The sequence below is a fragment of the Pygoscelis adeliae genome, unplaced genomic scaffold (assembly GCF_000699105.1).
Source record: "Pygoscelis adeliae isolate BGI_AS28 unplaced genomic scaffold, ASM69910v1 Scaffold22, whole genome shotgun sequence".
Taxonomy (NCBI): domain Eukaryota; kingdom Metazoa; phylum Chordata; class Aves; order Sphenisciformes; family Spheniscidae; genus Pygoscelis; species Pygoscelis adeliae.
In genome coordinates this window covers 4,384,532-4,385,422 of record NW_008824350.1, presented here as the reverse complement: position 1 = coordinate 4,385,422, position 891 = coordinate 4,384,532, and the positions used below count along the sequence as shown (strand labels likewise).

The 891-nt window shown below is 53.8% G+C and overlaps 1 protein-coding gene across 1 annotated transcript in view; it reads right to left on the bottom strand.

Annotated features, from left to right (window-relative positions):
- SLC35C1 (solute carrier family 35 (GDP-fucose transporter), member C1) overlaps positions 1-361 on the bottom strand; it is a 4,994-nt gene extending 4,633 nt beyond the window's left edge. The window contains exon 1 of the mRNA XM_009319272.1: positions 203-361. Within this exon, the coding sequence (XP_009317547.1) occupies positions 203-361 (159 nt within the window). The remainder of the gene's footprint in view (positions 1-202) is intronic.
- Between the last annotated feature and the right edge of the window lie 530 nt (positions 362-891).

Below are 891 nucleotides of genomic sequence, written 5' to 3'. Positions count from 1 at the left end.
CGCTGCCGGGGACCGCTGCCGGGGACAGCGAGGGCAATGAGCAACCGGGGCAATTTAGCGAGGAACAGTCAACTGGGCACGATTCCTCATGCACCCCCGTGCAGCCAGAAGTGAAGGCCTTGCTGCAGGGGCCGTTGGGGAAGTGCTGCGACATAGCAGGAGTTCATGGTAGTTAATGGCAGCCAGGCGAGGTGACCGGCACCGTCTTTGTCCGGCGGCACTGGGCAGTGGGCGGCAGGGCCGGGGCGTGAAGGAGGTAACGGGTAGCGGCCCCTGTGTCGGGAGCAATGCCCGCTCCGCTCGCTGGTATCAGTGTCCTTCGTGTGCTGGGTGGAGCAAATGAGATCTGGGTCTTGTACATTCAGTGATTTTCTAACACGGATTTTGTCTGCAGCCTGCCACAAAGTACAGGTCTGTGCTCTGCTGCCTAAGCCTTATTTACAGAAATAAAGTTTGCATTTTTGTGGAGGTAAGTAAAACCTTCCCGATACGACCTGAATGAAGTAAACATGGTAACACCTGCAAAGGGCTCGTAAGGACAGTACGGGGAAGTGTCGGCTGCCTTACTCCCCTTCCTGCAGTGTTATCTTTGAAATCTATTCAGGGGAATGCCGCTGCCAATGCGATTAACTGCTCTGGTACTCGTGTGCAGCCTGTGCTGAACTCTGCACCACCCTGCTACATTGCAAGCAATACAGGAACTACTTTCAAGGTAGCCTGGGTAGTGGGGCAAGCTGCACACGCCCTCCTCCTAAAGCAGTTATCCCACAGTCCCAAATCATCATTCCAGGTATAAGAGACCCATCTGCCCATACTCACATGCCAAAAGGTCCCACCTTCTCTTGATGATGCTTTATAACAAAGGAGCCTTTTCAATACCAAACTCTAGCA